The 25,813-nt window shown below is 48.1% G+C and overlaps 1 protein-coding gene across 11 annotated transcripts in view; it reads left to right on the top strand.

Annotated features, from left to right (window-relative positions):
- Positions 1–25,813, top strand: part of Wnk (Wnk kinase) — a 540,152-nt gene that overhangs the window by 144,036 nt on the left and 370,303 nt on the right. For all 11 annotated transcript variants that reach the window (XM_065456126.1, XM_065456128.1, XM_065456129.1 and 8 more), the window contains exon 6: positions 13,570–13,915. In XM_065456126.1, coding sequence (XP_065312198.1) covers positions 13,570–13,915 — 346 coding nt within the window. The remainder of the gene's footprint in view (positions 1–13,569; positions 13,916–25,813) is intronic.

Raw genomic sequence — 25,813 nt, 5'->3', positions numbered from 1 at the left:
AACCGTGACAGCGCGTTGCCACTGAGAGCGAGAATACCTCGCGACGGCACCAATAAACAAGATAAGAGCAGCGACAATCAAGATAGAAATCAGCTTCCACCACTCTGCAAGAGAGTGCCGACAAAGAAAAAATTGATGTTTCGCGCGCCTCTGTTGCGATCACGCGGCGAAACCGAATCCGCCAAAGGGGCGTTGCCGCAGTCTGAGCGACGTGCTGCAGCTAGCAATCAGTTCTGTTTATCTCCCCAAGAAGGTAGCGCCGATTTCAAACGTATCTTGTAAGTGCTAAGAGGTGGCAGCACCTCCCGGTTAGCACGCATCGTCATTATGGCGCAAAATTTCAAACGGAGGGACGGAACCGTACCAGTACGGCGAAGACCTTGTGGGACAGAAAACCGCCGCCGTACATGTACGGCAAAAACCGTCAAAGGGTTAAGAAGTGCTGGATCACAAACCACTTCGATGGAACGGAAGACTACCCGCTGTGCCATTCCGAGAGCGGTGGTTCAAGTGGTGCGACGAACTCGAGTAGTAGTGTTAGTGACTGAGCATCCGACACAAGCTGTGCGTTTACTGTCTGCACCGACTTTTGTTTGAATATTTGCAAAATAAAATGTTATTTCTCTCGCCCATCTCGTCGTGATGTCGTGGTGAAAAGAGGGAGGGGGAGTCATTCTAGGTTTTTCGTATCTAAGCACCCCTCCCTCACTTTGGGCATTGCGATCGTGAAAAAAAAAGGGGTGTTAGAATCAAGTACATACGGTAATAATAATAAAGGAAAACAGTAGCACTGAATGCACCACAACATGGAAGTAAAGGCAGATTTAGCAATGGCCCATACACGGGTGAGGCGCTCTAGTTCTCACATTCTCTTATTGGCCAGTTGAGCTCAAGTACTGAAAGCACATGGCTAGCATAGGCTGTGACTCAGTCTTGGCTGTGCTGCCACTGGGCAAGAACCACATGCGTCAGTTGCATCATCCTGTGACCACTTGCGCCATTTCAGACCCGTCCGCTGAACTGGTGTCGAACTCTACCACTTGGCTGGGACCAAGTGGTAGACCTGGCTCAATGGCTTGATGACATCAGGAATACTACCACTGCAGAAAATGCATCCGCTTGCCGTGAATCCCATGGAAAAGGAGTGTCCTTGATGAGCTCAGTGAGTGAACAAGCAATCATGGCAATGTTGCAGACAAAGTGCCCAAAATAGGAATATAGTCCAACAAAGCTGCGAATGTGATTGGTTGAACATGGCACAAGAAATTGTTTCGCAGCATGAACATTTGCTGGATCAGATTGAATAGCCACTGCATTAACAAGGTGACCAAGCACTGCAACTTCATGGCATTCAAAACAGCAGCTGGATGAATTTAGTTAAGGGCCAGTTGTACGAAAAATGGCCAATATTGCATACAGGTGCTGAAGATTGCTCTCAAAGGTTGGTGAAAAGACTGACATCACTAAAATAACATAATATATAGGCATGTTGACCGTTTTAGTTCCCCATAGAAAAGAGTCCATCCTGTAATTGAATGTTGCTGGAATGTTGCACAGGTTGTAAGGCATGACCTTAAACTGGTGCAGGCCGTCTCGCGGCACAAAAGCAGTCTTCTCACAGTCCATGTCATCAACAGCTATCTGCCAGCAGCCTGAGTGCAGGTCAATGAATGAAAAATATGTGGCACCATGAAGCCAATTGAGTGCATCATTGTAGCAATTGAAGGGGGGTATACGTCTTTCTTCTTATTATTTTTTTAGGTGACAGTTGACACAAAACTGCCATGTGCTGTCCTTTCTTCTTTATGACTGCAAATGCCCACGGACTGGAAAACTGCTCAGTAATGTCCTTCGCTAGCACCATGTCTGAGACGAAGTATGGGCAGCGACAAAGGGGATTCTCATCACCTTTATTTATACGATGCTTCACTGCAGATTTCTGGCCTAAGTGATGATTGTCAAATCAAAAACGTTCGATTAAGAGGTGGAAGTGTGAAATTAGGGGGCCAGTTAGTTGAGTTGTCCCGTGGCATTATAAGTAAAGAAGGAATTTTATATCTTAACCCTTTCAGGCGCCACTTGCAATTATGCATAGAAAAAAAATCTTTTTATATATAAACATTCTTTTTGGGACCTAAGAAACACAAAACCATCGAATTCTTGAAAGTTATCATGAAACTTTATTATTTGCAACATCGTACACAATTGTGTACACAGCGCCTCGGTGGTCACAAAATTCACTTGTGGAATGCGAGGAAGCAATTTCTCTTTCGTCAGGCAAAGTGGCATGGCGCATTTCATGCATAATATCCGGGCGCCTTGTGTGCACTTCTCGAGCTTGCACCTAATTCGCACCTTCTGGACGCGGGATTCGGGCCAATGGTCAAAGGAGTCGTAGTGCGTGTCGGTGCAAGAAAGCGATAATCTTGCTTTTTTGCCCTATCTTTGTTGGTGGTGCTTGGATCTCTGCAAGAGAAGTCCTTCCACGCTTCTTCTCGGATAGTGCCGACCTAATTAATGCTTCGGCAGCTTGCAAGCGAAAATTCATCAAATATAGGAGTTTAGGTCTAGGCAGCGTTTGATTGTCGCAGTGGTAGTCCAGCAAAGAATTGCAGATACCCAGGTTCACAAACGGAAAAAGCACTCTCAGTGTCCACTTCTTCAGCTTGCGTTTCCCCTGCAGCAGCATCTTCCTCTTCTGTGAGGTTGGGGAACGCAGCTGCAACGCAGGCGTCGGTCGCTTCACACGTGGGCTTCTTCTTCGTCACTTTCCCCGTCGTCTGAAACATTTATCAGCAATGAGCTCCAAAAGCCTTTCAGCTGTCTTTTGGGTTTTCTTATGCTTTCTTGCATTCTAGAAAGAAGAATGACGAATGGCCAAAAAACCTGGAAAGAAAATCAGAGCAACTCTCAGCGTTCTTCATTTCTGCAGCGACCACGGCGCTTTGTACACAATCGTGTACACATTCGCGTGCGAGCGTTAGCGTTCGGTCATCTCCTCTGAATGGATGAAATTATCACTCCTCGGTACTTCATATGATGCACAAGCGCGTCTAATTTTTTTCGCTTGTCACAATAAAAAAAAAGCTGCTCTAAAAAAATCAGAACTTGACTCACCTCTCTTTGCTGCTCCAGCGTCTGCCATTTCTAGTTTTGATATGAACATCTTCACCGAAATGCGACAGATGGTGCCCAAAATGCACATGGTTGTCAGTTTAAAGTTTGGGAATGCGCTAAAGCCAACCTAATAGAAAATTGCGCGCCCTAAATGCGAAAAAAACCCCCAGAAGTACAGTGTACACAATTGTGTATAAGGCGCCTTAAAGGGTTAAGGTAACTTTAATGTGACCAGTTAAAAGCATTTTGTAAAGTGCAGCAAGAAATGAAGCCAAATATTTTTTTCTTTGCAGGATGAGAAAAAATTATGATGAGTGTTGGTTGCTTAATGGCTCTTGAGCCCTTAATTTCTACCACAAAAGAAGGACTATTAGCTTTTCAGATGCTGTCTTTAGATGACTCATTAGAATGTTGTGAATGCCGATAGAAAGCCCATAGGCGCTCACAGGTACTTCAATAGCTGGAACCATACTTGGGGATATAAAATTATGGACAGGGTAATGCTGGCTGGAGTAACAAAGAGGAATTGTAACGAATCTACTTTGACGCTGTTAAGAACGGCCAGCTGCAGTACAAGTTTTGCCAACCAGTTGCGACAGTGGCCGCAACTTTCAAGGAGCGCCGCCGCCAACCTCTAGCCAAGGCGTGACTAAGTCGGCTTTGTGTCGGGAACAATACGCGCGTCCTCCACTCTCCGCCACTTTAGCTAGGATGCGTTTGACGAAGCAGGCTTTGTGCTGAAACCGCCACTGTTACGCTCCTCCTCACTGCTCCTCCTCGCCCCGGAAGTTCGGAATTGCTGGTGAAACCAATTCGCTGGCCATGAGGAACGCTGAAAGAACCTGCACGGTACTGGTGTCGAGCCTCGTTTTACGAACTTAGGAATCCTGGGCCCTGGAGAACGTACGTCAAACAAACAAAACAACATAGCGCTGCACCATGTGTAAGCGCAGGCTCTTCACCCTTGACTTGCCAGGCTATTACTAAGTCAAAATGAACCCGGATCTTTTCTTTCCCCAATTTTGACAAAGCAATTCCAACCACCTTTCTAAACTGCTATCCATATCTCCTCGAATGCCGACAAGACCAGAGTGTTATTGTTGTTGCAAAACAAAGGGTCGTTGTCGTTGCAAACAAATAATGAAAACAGCCGAACATAACTTAAGTGGTCTAATTTCGTGAACAGCCTGTTTTCACCCTAGCGCAGCGGCGTACTTATCTCACGTACCGTTGCCCCTGAACAGTCTAGCCATCTTCACAAGTATGTAATCACAAGTGCGCTAGCCTTGTAGTCACTATTCACAATGCGTACTTGCGTCGTAGGCAAACCTTTCATCGCGCTTACTCACGCGTCTTTTTCTAGTCCATACAGGACACGTACCTTAAACGAACAACTACACTTGCGTAACTTACGCACTCCGCAGAACCCCTTAAAAAATTGCGTCTCCTAATAACTCGTTCCACGCACGCTTATTAGAGAAGTCAGAATGCGGCTGCCCTCAACACACACGAGCAACCCAGTCATAAATCTGATCAGTCATAAAAACCCAGTTATAAATTTACACAGGACACATGCTAAAGGAAATAAAAATGCTTTTCAGTGCAAATCACGCACTTACTGAAAACCTACACGCTTAACCTTAGAAAATAAAGAAACACTTATAAAAAAAAAGGTTAAATAACACACATGCGCGTTACCATAGGCCTCTCACTGATAACCTTGACACTCAGGTTACTCACACACACACACACAAAAAAAAGAAAGCTTATTTACTCATTAATGAACACCTCGCAAAACTACATGTTTACATAAAACGCATCTTTCCAATCTCGGAGCTTCTCAAACAAAAACACAAACAAAGCTCATACTTTTACATATTGAAAGAAACTTAAATCTGTGAAAATTATCCGATGCTCAAAAAATAAAACAAAACATGTTTCACTTCTACGGAAGCTCTCTTGGCCTTCCGTTCCAAATGTTTACGGCTGACTCATACTTTTGAGTTGTACTCGAAGTGGTCGCGGTTCAAAAGCCATTCTGGCTACCCAGGAACAACAAACGGGCTGACTCACTATGAGCTCCTCCAAGACGCTACAGTCCCCTGCCAATTTGCGTCCTGGCGCCACGCTTTCATCACTAACTTGACTGACCGCATCGCGACTCCCTACCACCTCGTTTTGTCTTGCCATCTGGCGCTCCTTCGCCCTACATGCTGCACTACGAAAACAATGGAATGACAAGGAATGTAGCTGCCCCGTGCCCTGTGTCCGCGTTCGTGCAGAACATGCTTCTCGGTCACTTTTTGACCGGTGGTACGAACGTGCTTGATGCGCACATGTCAACGACGATCGCACCCTTCTTTTCTTCGCGCCCGTCGCCGTTTTTGGCTTCGCTACAGTAGCCACTGCATTCCGATCTTCACGGCGCTTCTTTCTGCGGGGCTTTCTCTTGGAATTCCCTTTTATGCCGTCCTCTGGCGCCGCGTGCTGGCCGGTACACATCTCGTTGGCCCGGATCGGTCTCTTACCCGCACAGTCTGAGTGATTTTCATTTAAATCTACTTTCTCTTGGCTACTCGGACTGGTGGAGAGCTGCACCGATCCCTGAACGATGCAGTAGTCTTCTCTTGAGCTACGTAGCTCGCAATCCTGAGAGCTGCCCTCAACTGCATCGTCCAGCTGGCACTGCACTTCGACATGCAGATCCGACTTGACAGTTATCTCGACATGGGTGCTCGCGTTTGTCGGGTCAGCGGTACTCTGTACTTCGTTAACTAACTCGTTAACATTACCTGCGACGCAAACACGCGGTGACTGTGCCAATTCATTCACAGCTGGCCTAGCTGTCTCTACAGTGCTCTGTTGGTACAGCACCTCGTCGCTCTCACTGCGGCCTTTAACGGCCTCTGTTTTGCTACTAAGGCATCGTTAACAGCTAGCCTTTTTCCTTCACCTATGAATGTGCAGCCAATCTCACAGGCACTACTCTTCTCGTTGGCTTTTGGCGAAAATCCGCTAGATACTTCCTCATTCTTGTGCTCTGTACTGCCTACACAATTTTCAGACAGCCGTTGTCTCTGTGCCTTTAACTGCTCACAATATTGTATCTCTTTCATCAATACTGCCTTCTCTCTCTCATAGTTTCACTCACGCTTACGCTTACGTTCTTGATACTCATGTTCACGTTCATTCTCACATTCTTGAAGCTCACGCTTCCGTTCATTCTCGCATTCTTGACGCTTACGCTCACTCTTACGTTCACGACGCTCCCGCTCCCGTGGTTCTTGTATCACCTCCCAAGCGATCTCAATGTTTTCATCATCACTGCCACTATCTTGAATTGCCTTTATGATAGCTGGCTTTTTCATCTGTTTGTCCGCCTCAACTCCCAAATCGTCGCACACCAATAACAAGCCTAACCTCGTCAACCTTCTAAGATCCATGGCAGCTGCCCCGACTGGTGGTTAGAACTGTTTTCCTTAATTAATTTATGCAAACACAATATGCAACAAATTCCCGATTCCTAGAACTATCAAGATAAACACTCAACATTTGACGTCTGGCGAATCAAAAGAAAACAAACCACGCGCTCACTTACAGTTGCAGCACCCTGCCATCTGGTTCATTGGTCCGCTGTTCCCAGTTCCTTGAGACTCTCCGGGTTGAAGGCTCGCTCTTCGCTGTTCCCAGTTCCTCAGGACTACTTTGGACGAAGGCTCTCTCTTCTTCGCTGTTCCAAGTTCCTCGGGACTCCTTTTGGACGAAGGCTCTTTTTCGCTGTTCCGGGTTCCTCAGGATTTCTCTCTATGAAGGTTCATCCGTAGCGCTGCCACCAGTTGTTGCATTTCTTTGGACAAAGGTTCATCCCTAGCGCTGCCACCAGTTGTTGGATCTGGAGGACAATCCCCATTGCTGTCCCCCTGATTTTGGACCTTGCCGATTTTGGACCGCGAGCTACTACTTCAGCGGAATACAACAGCTTGTCCTCTTTGCATTCTTCTTATGGTGACTGCCACAGCTCTGCTAAGCACGCGCGGGCGTCTCAACGTCGTCTAACAACAATCAAAGTGGAAATTCCCGCTGCGCAACTCCAGGAAGCGGAAACGCCGGAACCAGAAATTTTGAAACCGGAAATGCTGGAACCGGATTTGGTGTGAGGTGAAAAGGTGGCGCACAACAAAGGTTGTCGCTACTTAAGAAAGTGGTGGTGGCACGTGGATGAAGGGGCTTTAGATAGGCCTAGCTGCTTCGATGTTCGCTGTTAAGCATTTTGCTGTTCGGTGCCATGTTTTTCATTTAAATAATTCGCCACCATCAGGAATGCGACTCCGCCTTTGTGGTCCTTGCTATTAGATTGGAAGCTTGGAAAGCAGACGCATAATTCTGGTTTCTGAAAGTTATCTTCGCCTTAGTACAGTAGTGTTACGTGGTGAAGCATGCATGAAAGTATTGCGGTGAAGCATAAGAAGTCTGGGAAGGGGCAATTGTCACGGGACGTAGTATGTATCCCTAAATTATACACAAGTGCATTTGCCATCTCTAATGGCAGTACGAGCACCGATGTGCCTAATAAGTGTACTAGCAGGCATTCAGAGCTTTTTCGGATGTGCTAGTGGTGACTTGAGCCCTTAAGGGCAGTAAAAGACATGCATTCATTTTGTCGAACTGCCAGATTTTTCTGACACTTTCGCATCCCCTAGGGAGTACAAAAAATTCGACGTTGTCTGTACAACTGATGATGTAGATGCTTTAAATGGTCCGTGGGGTGAACGCGCTGTGGATGGAAGGCAATAACAGAAAGGACCTACACATTGAGCATTGAATGGGAAAAGAAGCGTGCCGCTGCTTCTTTCAAGGAGCTTAAGCTCAGAAAACAATGTTGGCTAATGCCAAGATGCAGGTATCCCTCATACACACCAAAATAAACTCTTTCGAGCAGCAAAATGCAATACTGAGGCATTATGTGTGGGCTGAGAGTACATCTGGACAGTTGAGGGGGACTTAGCAGCTGTTGAGAGACAGTCTCACTTGTGAGAGTTCAGACATCATACCAATGAACTTGTAATCAATTGATAGAAATAGCTCATATTCAAAAATATTTGCTTCTGTATGCATCTGCTTTTTATTCGTGTTTGAGAATGTTCGACTCTATTCACAATAGGTTTTACTATTTTTTTTTCACAGACATTTTATTTGCTGAGCATTTCACTAGCCCCTCCCCCCTCTTCTTTCTGTTTTCTTATTGAATAAAAGAAGCACTACTCCTACTTAGAAGAACTGGATTAAGTCTTATTTTATTTTTTAACATGCTTACTAGAGATGGACAGCATCGGGCGACATGCTGTCAGCCCGCCTTTACATAAAACAAAGTTCTGTGTCACTCAGGAAATTTTGCGAAGGCACTCAGCAAAAACCTGGAAAATTTGGAAATGCCAACTTGGTAGACACCCTGTATAGAGCAGCAGGCTTCGCAGGGACTGTAACTTGGAAGTGTGGGTGGACCTGGTACTGGGGCCCCAGGTGCGGCGTTGGTAACAAGGCCGTATGTGTACCGACAAGCAAAAATGAGGTAACGCACAGCACCCTCCCACCTCTTTTTGTTCTAACAGCACTGAACACCTCGGACGTGGGGTCAAATGCGTGAGCTTGGCCAAACAGAAAAGGAGGTTTGCTCTGAAGGTGCAAACTTTGACGAATGGACATCGACTGCCGCAAAACCTACTGGCCAAGTGGAATCTTTACTGGAATGGCTTGTGCCATAACACCTCAGACTACAATAGGAAGGAACTGGACTACGCCATCGTGGAGGTCGACGAAGTTCAAAACTCGCCAGACCATGATGCTAATGCACCTTATAGAAATGGGTTTGCACGAGGCTTACCCTATGGAAAAGGCATGATGCTCTTCCTCTCTGCAATGCACAGAGGCACTATGGCTAAGTTCGTTGACTCTCTGGCACAGTGCAGAGAAAGCTGCAGATTTGCTAATAAACATGCATTCACAACCCCAGAGACACCACAATGCAACAATCACAGCACTTACGGGTGAAGGCTCCCCACGAGAGTGCTCAAGTTGTGGGCCTGTGAACACCTGCCGCGGGACTAAGCGCTCAGTGGAAGAGAGCTCACGTGGAAAAGTTGCCTTGGGGTTGACATTGGGAGGCTAGTCAGGGCGCATTCCCATTACGTGTGTTCGTGCAGTGACTGACCCCAAGAGGGAGAAGCAGAGTTTGCGCGGGAAAGCAGCTCTGGTGTGATAGCCTTGTCTGCCATGTTGCCATTGGGGTGGCGGTTCCTGGAGATTGAGCTTGGCACCATGTGTGAGCTGGGAGTTGAGGTGCGGGAAGGCACCTTGGTCCTCCCATTCCATTTTCCTGAAGACCAATGCCAGCCTGCAATGTAGGTGGACTGAGCCCAAGTGGCAAAGCTCACTCAACCAAAGCGGGCTAAGCAATGGGGCAATGCCCGGAAAGGCATTGGAATCTTTGTTAGGGCCTGGTCAGGGAGGAGGTGCCACAGCAATGAGAAGAGGCGAGGACGTCACTTTTCTTGATGTGGGTTTGTGGTCCTGCCTCGATCACCGAAGTCCTGTTAACCAGGAAGGGTCCGCTTCTAGGAGGGAGGTACTGCAGCCCAGGTAGTGCAGGGCGTAACTGCACCATGGTACAGCTGGCAACAATTGAAATTCGCTGGATAGGCAAGTTGGGCTGTCAGGAACATGTCAGGTGAGGCTGCCATTTACCTGCAGTAGCCCACTGCCAGAGTCGCCAGGCTCCCTTGCTTACAGGGTGACAAGAACAGCTGGCCGGGACTGCCAGCTAGGTAAGCTGTGGTAGCCAGGGTGACCATACTCGGGCAGGGGCCATAGCTTGATTGGGTGGACTGGTCACTGTGACTGGCAACTGTGGCAGCAGGGGGAAAGGCTGGCATGAGGTGTTTGTGGCCCCCATGCCAGAAACTGGCCACCGTAGGTAGGACCCAGGGACATCAGTTCCCTTGGTCACCAGCAGACTGGTGGCACAGAAGGACCAGGCGGAGGGGGAAGACTGGATGATGCAGAGGTGTGGACCGGGAAGGCTCCCTGCATAGCAGGCTTGCCAAGGAAAGGTGCCTGCTTGGTGGGTCTAAGGCCTGGGTAACACATAACAGGATATTAGGCCTCAAAGGCCTGTCACCACTTTGATGTGCATCCTTGCACCATAGCTGCATTTCTCCGTTGATTTAAGCCCCTTTCTCATTCTCTCTCTGAGAAAGAGAGAGAGAAAAAGAGATCAGTGGCAAAGGCTGGACCCTGGCTGAAACATTGAAAAAAACATTTTGCACATTCGGACATTCTTTTGTATGCTCTTAAAGCAACTGGATCGTACAGAGAAACCATCACTTGATGTACATATATAGGATATTTGCAGATTACCACTGCATCATAAGTGACTTAAAAGTGTCTCGGTAAGAGTTCTTTGTCATTGGTAGATCTGATTATCAATCACACATGATGAACTATAATTACAGACAGTGTTGCCAAAATCATTCGAAGCGTTTCACTGAAGTGAGACAAAAAAGTCCCAAATTCTCTCTATAACTGTGAAGTCAATTTTAAATACCTTAGGTGTTTTGCAACACTATAATATAAGCTAGAGTGAGGTAAATCGTTTACCTATCTAATGTCCTGTGCCTATGACTGATAAATGGGGAATTTACCAGCAAGAGGTAGAGGCCTCTTACTGATATATTTAAATAATCGCTCTATTGACATAATGGATATTGTAGGTTTACAAATAAAGCACAATTTAAAAGGACACAAATAACTTAGCTTTCCTTGCACAAAAAGGTGCTTGGTCTTTCCAAACCCTACAACAACGGTCACCTGCTCAGTGTGCAACACAGGCACTCAGTCAATGAAAAAACATGTGGAAATGCCCTTGCTGCAAAGACATCCAGCAGAAATACCCCAAGTTGCACAATAGGACCTTGAAGAGCCCCTGAACCATTTTTAATCAAAGTTGAGAAATGCAGTTGAAGTTAAATTACACTATTTCAGAAATACTTTGCGGCAAAAAGTACTTTAGTGCGTTTAGCAGAAGTGGGGTTATTGACACTCAAACATTGCCTTTGACCCCTTCACAACGCTCCAACACCTCCCTCAATGCCTTGCACTACGAAGGCTGTGGTGGAGCAGGATGCGCCCTTAAGGCCTTCTGAACGCCACTGTGGCATGCAATTTATCTATGAATTAGGATATTCACGTAAACGGCACTTTCTACAATTTTGCCGCCTACAGCATGCTAAAGTTGGTCAAATGCGGTTCTCCTCCGTGACCTACAGTAAGCTCAGTGAGCGGGCTTGTCGCGGCACCCCATGGCAGCCGAGGTATCTACATTACACACCAGGTGCAGCTAGATGCAACTGTAGTGTGTATGCGCAATGTTTGCTATGTGCACGACAGTGCTAGAGTGCGGGCTCGTGCTAATGCGCTCCAATCAAGCCATGCTACGAGGTGTGGATCGGCTTTGTCCTGCACCAACTTGACCGAAAGGTAGTAGCCACATCCAACTTGCATATTTTGAAGCACTGTCAGTAGCTTAATACGAATTGATGTCTGCCAAGGCATCTAGCCAGGAGTGGCCAGCAGTGAAGTGCGCCTTGGCAAGCCGATGTGTGGTCTGACCTTAAGTTTCATGTAGTTTAGGGCTAGTTGAGTGTTCAAAACCAATCGAAATTAGCGAGACCCAACTGCTACGACACTGATAAGCAATGTGGCCAAAGTTTAGTTCTTACATGGGGGCTGCATCCGAGCCTGAGCAGGTGATAGTCGGCTTCTTTCGGAAGTACGTAATTCTTATCAAAATTTGAAATGCTGATTTTCACTTAGTTCAGCCTGTTTATTAAACTGCATCAATAAATAGACACAGTAATACTAGGAGGAAGTGCACTGATCCAAACACCATTCTTGATTGATGTCAGCTATCAGCCAATAGCAGCCATGTATGGGAATCTTGCATATGACAACATATGCAAGCCGCCAGCAGCTTCGAAATGGGTGAGGAGAAGGCCTCATTTGAAAGAAGACTATTTTAGAAAAAGGTTACTTCTCGCTAAGCTTTTAGGCTCCATGTGCCATGCACGACTGCAAAATTTGGCTGAGATGTTCAGAGCAGCTTATGCTATTTGCGGACAGTGTTTTTTAACCAAGCTCGAGGGGTGGTCTGGACCATAGAGTTTCATACAATATTAATAGAGGGAACTCTGGCACTGCAGTCGTGGTACCACCATGGAAAAGATGGGAAGTACATGGATTTGTCTGATCTTCATGCGGATTCAGACGTTCTTATGGCCTTTTATATTACGTTACATAAATCTTATTGTCGTAAGTTTCAGCGCAATCTATACTCTTCGAAGTGCAGAAGACGCCGCGGACATGCACAATTGCTATTAATTGCAACAATTGTGCTTGTCCAGGTGGCCAAATCGAAACATGCCAAGCGTCTCAAGGCAGTGGCATGCCCGCGATAAATTCATAAGGGCGTTTCATTTGCTTGTCGATACAAGCATCTGTGGCTTAATGGTTTCAATATCAGGCTTCTGTGCTAGAGTTCTTGTGTTCAAATCCTGCCGTAGGCCAATTTTAATGATGTTTGTTTAATTATTTATTACACAGTACATTGTTGAAAATGAGGAGCTTACAAAGTCACAAAGCTATTTGAAGCCAAAAGGACGAAGTTTAGACAAATCCACGTACTTCCCATAATTCCCATGATGGTACAACTGTTCTCATTGCAGCTCCTGTAGACACTAGTGCCAGAGTTCCGTCTAGTAATTATTGTATGAAACTCTATGGTTCAGACTGTTCTAATGCTAAAATATGGTAATGTTAACAACCCAAGATGGTGGCACTTGAGTACTTCTGCATAAGAGTGTGAGGAAAACTGCACCGCCTGCTTATGGCAGCACAAGTCACCATGCGCCAGAAACATATTGCCTGGAGCAAGTTTATTGAGACAAGTTTCAAACGCAGCTGATATCGGCAACAGCAAAGTCACTAAAAGGGTCGCTGTGATCTAATTACAATGTGTTGCTTGTCAGTCCTTGCTGTTTGAAGTTTGCCAATGCTTCTGTGCTGCATCTAAAGGTGAACTTGCAAAACACTCTACTCTAGCAGGACTCGTTTTGGAGTCGTAATTATGGCGCTCATATATTCACTGTTCGATATGCATGAAGTAGCTCAATGGCTTGTACTGGAGCGCTCGTCCTGTCTTAATGTCTTTCTTTTAGTGTGATCCTGTTTTTCGAACTAAAATATTTACAATTCGACTTGCAAAACAATGCGGGCTGCATAGATGCTGTGCTGTAGTAAGGCAGTAAGGCAGTACATGTTCCACCAACTCACAGGGCCTGCAGAACGTGCTTCACACTGTGCAACCATGCAAGTGGCATCATATGTGTTGCTTGCATGCAGGCCAACCGTGAAGGAGCTTCTGCAGCTGGACTTCTTCCAGGAGGACATGGGCCTCAAAGTTGAGTTTGTCAACCGTGAGGAAAGCCTGGCAGGGGGTGCTGACAAGGTGGAGCTGCGGCTGCGCGTGCTGGATCCCAAGAAACGCAAGGACAAGCACCGTGAGAACGAGGCCATACAGTTTGAGTTCCACGTAGAGAATGACAACCCCGACGAGATAGCCAAGGCTATGGCCCTGACGGGTATCATAATGGAAGAGGATACCCGCATTGTGGCCATGCTCATCCGAAACCAGATCGCTGCCCTGGTGCGTGACCGGCAGCACCTGCAGATGCAAGCAGCTACCACGGTATGTTTGGCTTGGATAATATTGGGTAGGCCTGAAACATTTTGCTTGTAATGCTCAAACGAAACATGATGGCAGGCATATCCATTTGTGACAAGCATGGGCGATGATTCTGAATTCACGAAAGAGTCATGCTTTCTTGCAAAGTGCGAGTGTGTGATGCTCGCAAAACCCTTTTTCTCTGCTGTGGGTAGGAGGCAGAGGGTTAGATTGTTTGCAGTTCCTTTCTGGATGTTTTCATCATCTCAACGCTGAATGCCATCATAAAGCACGCAAATGAAAAAAGTGGACCTCACTAAGATACCTTTCTTTGATTACACATAAAGAAAAGCAATGTTGCTTACTTTCTTTGAGCATGTCACGAAACTCAGACCAACAACTCGCAAAATTTTCACAGAATTCCTGCTGCAATGTCACTGAAATAGTCAATAAAACTCTCAAGTGAATTTTCAGTAATGTAGGTGGTTGCCTAAATATTGTCACGGGGATTCACGAGTACACGGGGAAGAGATGAAACTGTATATTACAATATTTACAGGCTGCTGCTACCGCAGAATCGCTGACATCATGCGGCACGTCCCGTCTGCTTTCTCTTCACAGAGTGAAGTGGTCCTTCAATGGCATGCTCATACGCAATGCCTCGTAACATCATGTTGGTGAAGTAGGGTTTTAGTCACGACACATGGATAACATCAATAGTATATGTAGAAGAAGGCAGGCGATGCAGGAGCGGAGTGACGAGGTAGTCAACGTCATTGAGCTTATGGAAAACTTTGTAGGGTACGGTATAGCGAAGGAGGAGCTTCTCGCACAGTCCTTCGCGTCGAGACTGCGTCCAGAGTAGGACCAGAGATTCAGGAGGGTACTTGACTTCGCTGTGCTGGTTATCGTAGCGCTCTTTTTGGGAGGCCTGTGACGCACATAGCCTAGTATTAGCAACCTGGCGAGCTATTCTGGCTTGAGAGATGACCTCCTGAGCATGTGCGGTGGGTACGGGGGGATCAGCAGGAATGAGCACCTCGAAGGGTCACGCAGGGTTGCGGCTGCACAGGAAAAGGAATGGTGACTAGCCAGTGGTGTCATATCGGAACAAGTTGTAAGCAAAATTATTGTGGGGTAGCGTGGTGCCCCAATCGCAGTGATCAATAGGGACGTACATAGACAGCATAATGAGAGTTCGGTTGAGGTGCTCAGTAAGACTGTTAGTCTGGGGTTGGTAGACTGTCTTAAGGCAATGTTACGTAAAGCAGCTACGAACAATTTCATCAATGGCTTTTACTAGGAAACAGTGGCCACGATTCGTAAGAAGCTGGGGCAGATCCTCGTGTTCAAAAATGACGTCACTGAGCAGAAAGTCTGCAAAGTCTGTAGGGCAGCTACTGGGCATGTCGCGCCTGATGGCATATCAGGTCATATAGAAAGTTGCGATGGCAATTCATTTGTTGCTGGATACGGATGAGGGAAAGGTCCGAGCAAGTCAAGGCAGACGGGAAAGAAGGGCTCTGATGGAATTTTGACCAATTAAAGCAGGCCAGCCCGTGGAAGAACAGAACGTTTGCGACGTTGACAGTGCTTGCAGGCAGCAACGTATTGGCACACAGAACGATACAAGCCAGGCCGAAAGAACCGCAATCACACGCCGCCGTAGGTGTGTGAGGCGCCGAGGTGTCCCACAGTTGGAGCAGTGCATAGATGTTGAAGAATGGTGGTACGCAGGTGTGGAGGAATAACTAGCAAAAATTCCGGCCCATCAGGTTTCATGTTGCGACGGTATAGAAATTCATTGCCTAGGACATACGGGCTTAGAGAAGGCTCGGAACGTGCGAAGAGAATTGCTGAATGGGTGAGCTTTAGGGATTCATCCCGACGCTGTTCGGTGCCGATGTTGCGTAAATCAGATATGGCGAGCACACAGGAATCATTGTCATGATCCTAGCAGGGTCCACTGGATGGTGGGAAAGACAGTCGGCATCGTGATGTAGCCTGCCAGATTTATAAATTACCTCAAATGTATATCCCTGTAGTCTGAGAGCCCGACGAAGGCGACCGATTGGGTCCTTGAGCAATGACAGCCAACAAAGAGCGTGGTGGTCAGTGAGAATCGAGAATGCGTGGCCGTACAAATACGGGCGAAATTTTGTGACAGCCCAAATCAATGCAAGGCACTCGCGTTCTGTGATCGAATAGTTCCGTTTAGACATGGAGAGAAGGCGGCTGGCATATGCAATAACACGTTTGGCCATGCTGGTGCTGAGCGAAGACAGCGCTGAATCTATGCCCACTAGTGTCTGTTTGAAATTCAGTACTCGCGGATGGGTCAAAGTGAGCCATTATAGGTGATGAAGTAAGCAAGTTGGTCAGTGCCGAGAATGCAGCTGCTTCGTTGTGGCCTCACGAGAAGGGGGCGACCTTCTTTAGAAGGTCAGTTAGGGGCCGAGCTACGATGGTGAAACTGTGTGTAAAATGGCAGAAGTATGAACATAATCCCACAAAACTGAACATTTTTAGTAGACAAGTGCACCGGAAAGTCCTTGACAGCACTAATCTTGTCAGGGCTAGGTTGGACACCTGTAGCGCTTGCTGTATTTACACGATTGTAAGTCAACATATTTTTTAAAATTTGGAAATCTGAAGTTGGGGTGGGGGGTTGACTTACAATCGAAACCAAAACATGGCGCCGCAAAAAAAGCGAGACCAACGAGATATCAGGGGAGCTGCAACATAGTTACAATTTTATGTTTGCTCTACGGCCCTACCCGTAGCTTTCTGCCATCCAGCACGTTTGTTCACATTTTAGAAGGGTTTTTCAACATTTTTTAGAGTTTTACAGTGCACACAGCAATTATGGGGCGGGGGGGGGGGGAGTGTCGATAGTTCATGGAAGTGCCGCTGTTCCATTTGCGGCGGCACCTTCAGAACAGCGGCGCTTGCAGGGAGTATTGGTAGTTCATGGAAGAGCAGACACTGCTCACGTGTTTCTGTTTTCCTGTAGCTCTTTAGTTTCATGCGTTCGATTTGACTGCCGGCCGCGTGCTACTTCCATGCTTCCTCAGTCGTCATGAGTTCTCTGAGTCCACTTAAGATTCAGCGCTTGTTCACAGAAGCGTTCAAGAGGGCTGCCATCCTTTATGCTGAAGAAACAATTAACTACGCAGTGGACCATAAGTTTGATGTTTTTTAATGGGGGGTGCGAGAGTGGCGACTGCGGCTAAGCAAAATTTTCACCTGTGGCAGCAAGCCAAGAGTGGCTGGCGGCAGAAGGCTGCAAACTTACGCCAACCAGACATGTCAAAAGAGCCTCCGTGACGTCTATGTGTGGTTGGGTGCTTTTGGTGTGGACTTAGTATGTAGGTATGCAAATTCAGAATTTCTCTGGACAACGACGTGCAGTGGGACCGTAGCAGCAATGACGATGGTAGCACTAGTGAGGAGGATGGCACAAGTGAAGACGAGTGGTCCAGTGACCATGCCAGCTGCTAATAAATTTTCGTTATGGAACGCACCCGCAGTTATGCCCCCCCCCCCCCCCCCTTTTTTTCGTCACACACGATATAGGGGCTGACGTTACACACAGCTTCTGCCGCTGTCGGGCTTGAATCGCCCATGCTTCCACTTTCTGAGTCATTCTTATCACTGTCTCTAGGCGACACTTCGGCAACAACAGAGGCAAGGATGGCGAAAAGTCGAACCTCGTAGCCGACATCTCTTCGCGGTCCAAATGCCACACACCATAGTCAACAGTAGATCCCTGTTGCATGCCAGCACCGACTTCTTCGTGCCACATTCGATAGCACGAACGATGTCTCATTTTGCTTCTATGCTGAGCACCCGGTGTCTTTCTTATCTGAGCTTCGGCAGGATGCGGGCGACGCGAGTCTGTTTGCATGACACTGCAACGCTTTCTGGCATGGCTACAATGGCTACAATTGGTGCCGTAATGATGTTGATGTCAATGTGGCTTCACGCGCAAACGCACAGGGTGCTTGGAGGCCATTGTTCTGATCTATGGTTCCGATCTCTGAGGCTTGTGCTGCCATGCGACCCGATGGAGATGACGCACCGGCGTGTTTGCACGACGAAAAATGGAAACATTACGTGTTTACCGATACGTATGCAATAAACTGGTACTGTTGATGCGGATTGTGGGGGTTCCACTCTGCATGCGGCTAGGGCTGTAGGCGAGCTCTGGATCTAGCCCCACGCAGTTGCTTTGTGTTACTCCCCAACCCGTAGCGGGGGAATCGCGGCTACATCGGGTTCAAACGAATAAGGCAACCAGCGGCGTCAACTGTAAGAATGTTTATTGCTACCGGCAGTAAAGAACACTGGCAGAGGGACGTCCTCTCTGTTATAGTAATAAATAGGCTGGCCTCGTTTCCCGGGATAGTCAGGCAAACGTGGTCACTCGCGGGTTGCGGCAGGTACTCCTGTCCGGCAGGTTAAGAGTCCGGCCTAAGAGAGCGAGGGTCTCCCTCGGTCGCACTGTTTTGTACCTTTTTACCTGGGCGAGGGGAATTTCCTCCTCGCCCGTCAGCTACCTGCCCGCAAGTCGGGGAGGAAGGGCGCGCGCGCGTCGTGAGAGCAAGGGAGAATCGGGAGAGGGCATAGTGCGCCTCTCTCCTGTCAATGCCGGCTCTCGTCGCGACGGTGCGGGGGAAGATGGGTGCGTGTGCAACCCACAGGATACAAAACACATTATGTTCAATGGCTGCTAAGTTGGGGATTTGAGTTGACTACTTTGTACGATTTAACCAGGTTTTACTGTATTACAGTATTTACAGGCTTCGGCTACCATAGAATCGCTGACAGCATCTCATGAGGCATGTCCTGTCTTCATTGGGTGCAATAAATGCCCTTGTGATTGTTTGCACTACTGTGTTGTCGTTCCTTTGTCCCAAGAGTACGGTGTGAGATATCCCACTTCAGACCCCACATCTGGCGCCCAACGTGGGGCTCTTGGGGCATCGGACGATAATTTTAAGTGTTGCTTCGTTCGAGACCTTTGTTTGAACCGAAGCGTAGGCCTAGCGTGGATTTTGATCGCTAGCGTCAGCGGCGTGCTTTCTTGAGCGAGGCGGCGGTGGCTGTAGTGAGTTTGAACATGTCAACATACTAAGCCTTTTCGCAAGTTTTTTTTAATGGCATTCGTTGGTACGAGAGCCACGTGGTCTGCATCCTGGGAGAGCGAGGCTGAGCGCCCGCGGAGCAGTGGCAAGCCTGAAGCGAGTGAGTACGGAAGCCTCGTGGGTGGTCCGTATTTCTTATGTAAATAGCTTCTCCTATCTCTTTGACTGATGAAGTCGCGGCTCTGGGAGCCGGGTGGCCGCGGGCCACGGGTGCTACTACAGGCTGACTGGTATTGCGGCCTGGCACCGGGCGCTCCGACACCGTCAGGGACGGTGGGCGCCGTCAACTCGGATGCTGTGTGCATCGAGCGGAGTAGGTCCACCTCACAGAGCTGACGTCTCCTCGCGGCTGCCTGTTTTGCGCCCATTTTGGATGTTGTTTTTGGATGCCGGTTGTTGTCAGAGGAGCGACGCTTTAGGCCTAAAGCTTTACGAAGCTGCCTGTCGCACGTGGAGGGACACAACCTGGTGGACCGTGGCGTTGAGGTGTTGCAATTTGCTTCCCTCATTCTATTTAGCCTCGCACGAATTGAAATTACTCGTTCGACTCAAGGAAGCGAGCTTCGTTCACGTGAACTTAGCATCTGAGTTGCTGCCCGATCTTTTGCTAGCCGAGTTGAACATCGTACCACGTGGGCGATACGCATGCAGAATTCCTCTCCCTTGCACTACTTTAGTGTTTGCCGAGTGTGTTGAGTTTACGCAGCGTGATTGGAGTCACCCCTGGTTTGCCGTCACCTGCACATCGTCTGCGCTGCTGCCCCGGACTACGATCGAGACACCCCGGGCGATGGTGATGCTGTGGCCAGATCGGCGCGGCGACTTCGGCGGCCTCCTGTATCCAGCTCACAACCCTCGGCGGCGGACAAAAGAGCCGGCGGTCACCGACAGCTACTGCGGCTCCCGCCAGCAGGGCGAGTCGGCGCGAGCGACGCTTGCTCGTACCGACTACTGCGTCGTCGTCTCCGGAGTCCTGGCCTGGGATCGTGCCGTCGAGGCTGCAAAGCCGCTGCTGTGACCGGCGGACGCCAGCGGTGCACCCAAGGACAGTCGGCTCGCATGTTATGGACAGCGTGTAGACATTTCTTCGGCGCGACCACTGTTGCATGTACTATCTTGTTCGCGAAGCACGGGTTAATGTTAGACCGTGTCACATGTTTCGCCGGAATAAGAAGTGATTTAAGGTTGGGGGGATGTGGGAATGCGCGACCCTCGCGCCTCCCCTGATGTTTTTCCCGCATAGCGCGTCTCCTGTAGTGCGGCTTCGCCGCACACGCGGCGGTCTGAGTGGTACAGGCGCAGTCCGAGAGATGGCGCTAGTGTTGCGCGGCTGCGGGGTTACCCTCGGCGGGAGATGCAAGGCGCGCTCTGTTGGGTTCCAGACAGCGAGGGCGACGGTCGTGCCGCACGTGCAGCGCGGCTCTTCCCCGGCGGGTCAGCGCGCGGCGGGGACGTCTCCCGCGTGCGCGTGGCAACCCATGCTTCTGCGAGACTGCCTCGCGTGGCCGCCTTCGAACGCGCCACGATTCGCGTGACTATACACGCGAACGACCAGGCGTTGGGATCCAGCATGGGGCGAACATATTCGCTCGCTTGCGGTCGCGGTAAGTCGGGCTTCTAGATTTGTCGCGCGCCCATCGGCATGTTTTGTGGATAGCAACTCGGCTAGCAGGCATTGATGTATGAAAGGTGCAATAAATGCCCTTGTGATTGTTTGCACTACTGTGTTGTCGTTCCTTTGTCCCAAGAGTACGGTGTGAGATATCCCACTTCAGACCCCACAAAATATGATGTGAAGCTTTTACCGAAACACTTCATATTCTATTATTGTTTGTGCAAGTGAGGATTAAACAGTGAACTGCCAAAGTATGCGTATTTGAGCTGGTTGGTTCATAACTTGAGCAGAAAAAGTGCAAAAAAACAGGACGTAAGAAAGGGACAGACAACAATGCCATTATCTGTCCCTGCTCCTTTGCACTGCTTCTGCTTAAGTAATAAACGGTAAATCCACCGGTAGAGTGTAAAGGCCTTTTACTTCAATATATTTACAGTGTAACCAAATATGACAGGTTAAATTCTTCCGAGTGTTTGTTTAGATCGAAAGGTGACAGATCCAGCGCTTAGAAAAAGGAAAAAAAAAAGACGACGAGGAATTTGATTTTTCTAGCATTGAAAATGTAATTTGTCCAGGTTGTGCCTGCAGATTTTTTACAGCTCAGTGCTCATTAAATGAGAAAATTCTGCAATACATGTTTGGTCTTTTATTTACAGTGGCAGTGACAATTAGCATATATTATTGTGTAAGGGCTGCACCCATGCAAGGACTTTCACCCCTCCTCACCCGCCCTTCCACCCCTCTAACCACGAATAGGCTGTGCCCATAGCTCTATGCCGCCTCACCCTCCGAAACACAAATGGACCATGCCAACTGTGCTGCAAGCAGATTGCTCGCATGTTGCTCACTGGTGCGTCATTCAGTGCAGTTCTGCGAACAGCGTAATCACTCGTGTTCGTTTTTGTTGGTTGTGTTGAAGTTGTTCCTGGCTGCACGGTTTCTCAACTTCATTTGACTCGCCACTGAAACGGAAGATAGCTGATCCGCCCGCTGATCATCAGCAATACGCGATGTTGCCGATGAAAAGAAAATGCATGGCTATAGATTTAGAAACTAAGTGCTTCTAACCGACGAGACCATCGTCGCGAACAAGCTTGCATTGGATAATGACAGCGACGACGGCAGCGCTGATGTGGTAGGGCAGGCTGCCTCAACGTTGTCCTCACAGGAGGCCCGGCATGATTCAGTCCCTCCGGGGCTTTGTTTACGCAAGGAACTTTTCGCTGCACTACGTGGAGCGCTTGGAGGCCTTGGAGAAGGATACCAGCAAGCTTCGCGTAAAGCATACATGGCTTACGGACATATGATTTTCTTGTGCAAGCCAGTGAGAAGTATGTGGTGAGATGCTTGTGGCAATCTCAGCGTTTCTTCTGGATTTCTCAAGCTGACAGGCTGCCGTGGCAGCCTTCTCGCAGTTATTAAAAGGCCCCTTTTGGGGCCACCAAAGTGATGCCTCAACTGTGCTCGCCTATCACTTGCCACCTGTGACACCTCTTTGCAATTGTTATAGCAGTACCATTCTTTAACGCCGACAGCCGCGGCTTGTTACACGCGTTCAGAGCGCCCAGGAAGCAGTTAAACCAGCGAACACAATCAGGAGCCAGGTGGAGGAAGGTGGAGGGGAGGGGTAGCTGCCTCACTGCCTGTATAGTTTTCTCATATCAGCTCTGCCATCCCTCTATTTTGATTTTTTCATGTGTGGGGTCTCCTCCGTGCTCTTGGGACAAAGGAACGACAACACATAAGTGCAACCAGTCACAAGGGCATTTATTCCACCTTTCATAGATCAATGCCTGCTAGCCGAGTTGCTATCCACAAAACATGCCAATAGGCGTGCGACAAATCTAGAAGTCCGACTCACCGCGACCGGATAGCGAGCGAATATGTTCGCCCCATGCTGGATCTCAACGCCTGTACTTTCGCGTGTACTGTCACGTGAACGGTGGCGCATCCCAAGGCGGCCACGTGAGACGGTCTCGCAGAAGCATGGGTCGGCGCACGCGCGGCCCGGCACGTCCATACCGCTTGCTGTCCCTAATTCCAATAGAGAGCGCCTTGTCTTCCCCGCACCCAAGCAACTCCGCAGCGGCGCGACACTCGCGCCATCTCTCGCACCGCGCTTGTACCACTCCGACCGCCACGGGCGCCAGGCCACGCGAGTCGTGCAGGAAAACAACATATCGGGGGATGCGTGAGAGTCGCGCATCCCCACACATGCGACCCGGTTATAACAATTATTGGTTGTAACAATGGCATTTTCGTCGAATTGGTCCTGCACCCACTTTTAATGGGTTTGAAGTAGAAAATAATTAGAGCTCCTGAACAAAGCAGAAATTGAATGCAGTCAGGATTCTTTTAGCAAGAAATAGATATCATGTCTTCGATTCTGGCAAACAGAAAAACCCAAAGCAAGCAAACGTTACCTTCACAGGATGGAACTTTGTTAATGTCCATTGTCATTGCTCTCAGACAGCACTTTACAGCTGTTTATGAAGAACCACATGTCATCCTTTGTACGGTCCACAGCGCATTTGATATTTTAACGCCGCACTGGAGGAGTGTAAAAGAGGAAGAAGCGGTGTGAGGTTTTGGGGATCAGCTTTTTCGGACCATCCCTCCTCTTCTCTACCCTTTTTACTGTAAATCCATTCTACATCCATAACAACTGTGGAGGAGGTGTGGGGTGCCAGGCACCCTGGAGAACCCAGTCCTACAAGATCTTCAAAGAGTCAGATGTCTGGCCGGACTACCACCAGAACCAACAAGCATGGCCGACGCCTAAGCAGGCTGCTCAACGAACATAGCGAAGAGGGCATTGATCAAGTCAGCCAGAGACCAAGGCTGCCTACCTACTGGACTCTGTAACCATGCATATCTTCAGGTAAAACAGGGGAAGGGGCTGAGGCACTACGAAGGAGTAAGCCACCATAATGTAATAATAATAATAATAATAATAATAATAATAATGTTTATTTCCCATCAAGGAAGATGAAGGAGGCTGCAAGTAAAAGCTGCACGAACAAACGGCAGCTTTACAGGAGCCCGCAGCCCCCTCTACAAAGTGGCAGTAAAAGGGTTACAGGAAAGAACATCGAAAACATACATAGGCACCGAAATGGACACTGGGAATGACATGAATGAAATGTGGGAAGTACATCAGCACAGATTGTGAACATTGAATTTTTTTTTTTCGCCAGTATCGCTCTACTTTGGTTTCATAATCATGAATGCGTGCTGACTACTTGGGTACCTTTGTTCAGGAATTCTAATTCTGCTTTGGCGACTCGAATTCCAAAAAGAAGAAAGTGGAACACACGCTCTCGTGCAGAGCCTGGTTGCATGGCAAAACGGGTACAACATGTATTGACGAAATATTGAAGCTTTACTGAATTGTAAACGCTAATATGTCCAATGAAAGCAAAGTAGGACATTTGTTAAAAGGCATAGCTGAAGACGTCTGCAATTTTCTAACAAAGAAAGAAAACCTGAACACTCCTTTCGAATGCAGGCAGCAATGTCGCGCGTTTCAGGCTTGAAGACCCGAAAGATCTCAAAGAAGTTTGGGCGCTTGGACAATGTCACCACAGTTAGAAATATGGACGTCGCTGCCTAAGATGACATCACCTCGATTGTACGTTGAGTAGTTCAAGATGACTTAGCACGACTTGAGGGAGTAGATGCTGGTTATCGATGCTCGATTGATGAGTTCATTTCCGAACCACCGCCACCCTGCTCGCGAGAATGTTGTGTCGAGCACCGACCGCCATCTGAAGAACCACACTTAAACAACACAAGCTTTTGGTCCCTCTAGGATGATCTCGGTTGCTGCCAGTCCTCAGCAGTCTGTCGTGATACTACTGAGTACTTTCCAACACCACAACGTGTTCCTGTGGAATACTCTATGGCACGACATGCTCTTGCGGAAGCATACCCGGCGCCATGCGTGCCTGCACCATTTAGTTTCAACTGCAGCCTGCCTGTCTGCTACGTCTGCGGTTCCCGAGGACATATTGCGCGCTATTGTTATAGCCGCCTGTAGCATGTGACACGTTTTTCAGTGTACCCGGTTTGTGGGCTTAAGGATGTGCCTATGCCATTTGGAGTCCATCCTCTGCGCAAACTGTGTTTGTACCAATCGCACGATGAGTCCCCTATCTCCGAGTGTAGCCTTACACTGTTGCTAACCCAAATGCGCTGTTTGCCATCTTTGCTTCGGCGTTGGTCACATTCCCCGTCACAGCTGGGAAACTAGCTGGTCCAGCCGATGGAGGTGCAGTCACGGCACGGTCAGATTCGCCAATTTCTCCTTCTATTGTTATGCTAAAGAACAAGGTGCATGTGTGTATACACTGTGTAAATACTACTACTCTGGTCGCTAATAGTGCCACTATTTCGGTTATGAGCCTTTGCTTCAAAGATTGCTTAGGACAGGAAGTTATGTTGGTATGGGATCGCAAAAAAACTTTTTGTGGCGTTGGAGGTGAAATGTTGCACCCTGTAGGTGTTAGTTCGGTTTTGGCTGAGATTGGAGCACAGATTTTTAGAGCTGAGTTCACTGTACTGGTCCACGCAACTAATGATTTCTATTTTAGGTATAGATTTCCTATGTTAATGCAGTGCTGCACTTGATTGTGGGACTCGAGAGATTCTACTATGGGGCATGTCGCCAATAGCCGTACTTGATGATTTGCAGACCAATCAAGGCAATGTGTTTTCGCTATCTCAAGATGCGTTTTTTTTTTCTGGTCGAACAGCCATGTTTGTTTCTGTGTGTTCTTCACGTGTCCGGATGGGATCGTGCAGCAGACTTGTCGAGCCGCACCATAATAACCAGATTAAGAAGAATGTTGGTCCCTCGATCTGTTGTTCAAGCCATCGATGGGCGTGCTTTCTTGTGGACATTCAACACTTTTATGGAGTCTATTGCTCTGCCTGCTGGACTTAAATTAGAAACATTTCAGAAGCAAGCCACAATTGATGTATAAACAGTGGCACTGTCTTCAGACATCAGTCGACCATTGCCCAACTATTCGAGTGCCTTGTGACGTATGATAAACAAGTCGTCATCAGTACCTCCTGCTCAGTATCTCCTCAGCAGGAGGTACTACAAGTGCTTGCCTGCTACACGTCGGTCATTGATTTTGCTCAATGCAAGTGTTC

Source organism: Dermacentor albipictus, chromosome 6, assembly GCF_038994185.2.
Source record: "Dermacentor albipictus isolate Rhodes 1998 colony chromosome 6, USDA_Dalb.pri_finalv2, whole genome shotgun sequence".
NCBI lineage: Eukaryota > Metazoa > Arthropoda > Arachnida > Ixodida > Ixodidae > Dermacentor > Dermacentor albipictus.
Note: the sequence above shows the minus strand (reverse complement) of the source record. Positions and strands in the feature narration are given on the sequence as shown.